At 51.6% G+C, this 1,160-nt stretch overlaps 1 protein-coding gene across 1 annotated transcript in view; it reads left to right on the forward strand.

Moving 5' to 3' along the window:
• Positions 1 to 260: 260 nt before the first annotated feature.
• Positions 261 to 1,160, forward strand: part of UHRF1 (ubiquitin like with PHD and ring finger domains 1) — a 12,762-nt gene continuing 11,862 nt past the window's right edge. Inside the window, exon 1 of the mRNA XM_027903624.1 lies at positions 261 to 436. Coding sequence (XP_027759425.1) covers positions 288 to 436 — 149 coding nt within the window. The 5' untranslated portion in view covers positions 261 to 287. The remainder of the gene's footprint in view (positions 437 to 1,160) is intronic.

The following is a 1,160-nucleotide window of genomic DNA, read 5'->3' on the forward strand; positions in this document are numbered from 1 at the left end:
CTCCATTCATCCCCTCATTTACATGATCGCGCGAGACCCGGCGCGTGGGCGCGGCGGGCGCGTTTCAATTGTGGCGCGCGCGAGTGGCGAGCGGAGCCGTTAGGGGCTCCCGCGTGGGGACGGGGGGCGGGGCCCGGGGCGCCGGCAGGCCGGGCGGCCAATCGGCGCGCGGGCCGGCGGGGCGGGCGGCCAATCGGCGCGCGGCCTTGGCGGGGGCCCCGCCCCCCCCGGGAGCCGCCGGGCTGAGCGCGGGTCCCGCATTCCCGGGGACAGGCAGCGCCGCCGCCATGTGGATCCAGGTGCGCACCATGGACGGCGCCGAGACCCGCCGCGTGGACTCGCTCTCCAAGCTCACCAAGGTCGAGGAGCTGCGCCTGCGGATACACGAGGTGTTCGCCGTGGAGCCCCAGCGGCAGCGCCTCTTCTACCGCGGCAAGCAGGTACCGGCGCCGGCGGGGCTGGGGATGGGATTGGGATGGGATGGGATGGGATGGGCTGGGGGGGTTTGACAGCGTCGCGGCAGCAGCCGAGGGGACCCTCCCCCACCCCACCCCAACCCTCTCGCCCTCCAGCTGGAGAGGCGTAGTTTTATTTATTTCCATTTATTTTTCTTTGTTCTTTGGTTGTTTTCATTTGTGTTTGTCTTTAATTTGTAGTTGTTTTCGATTTGCGTTTGGTTTTAATTTTTATTTGTTTTTAATTTTTAATTTTTTATTTGGTTTTAATTTTTCAAATTTTTTTACTTGATTTTTTACTTTGTTTTATTTTTAATTTATTTTTAAAGTGTCTTTATTTTTATTCATTTATTTTTAATTTATTGTGTCTATTTAATTTCTTTCTATTTAGCTTCTTTCCACTTTTCTTTCCAGTTTCTTTATCTTTAATTTCTTCCTTCATTTTGATTTCTTGATTTTTAATTTATTTCATTTTTACTTTCTTTATTCTTTATCAATTTATTTATTTTTAATGAATGTATTTATCTTAGGCGTCTTTATTTACGTTTCACTGGTTTCTTTTCACTCGCGTGGAAATGGCGTGTTCTGCTGCCATCTAGTGACCCCACCCTGCTCCTCCCGTGGGTTTGCACTGAGAGCAGCCCGCAGCAGAGTGGGCTTTATTTGCGGTTCTCCTAATCATTTTCCATCCAACGTGTTGCCTTC

The sequence above is a fragment of the Empidonax traillii genome, unplaced genomic scaffold (assembly GCF_003031625.1).
Source record: "Empidonax traillii isolate 1590-97213 ecotype Southwest subspecies unplaced genomic scaffold, ASM303162v1 scaffold986:size372637, whole genome shotgun sequence".
NCBI classification, from domain to species: domain Eukaryota; kingdom Metazoa; phylum Chordata; class Aves; order Passeriformes; family Tyrannidae; genus Empidonax; species Empidonax traillii.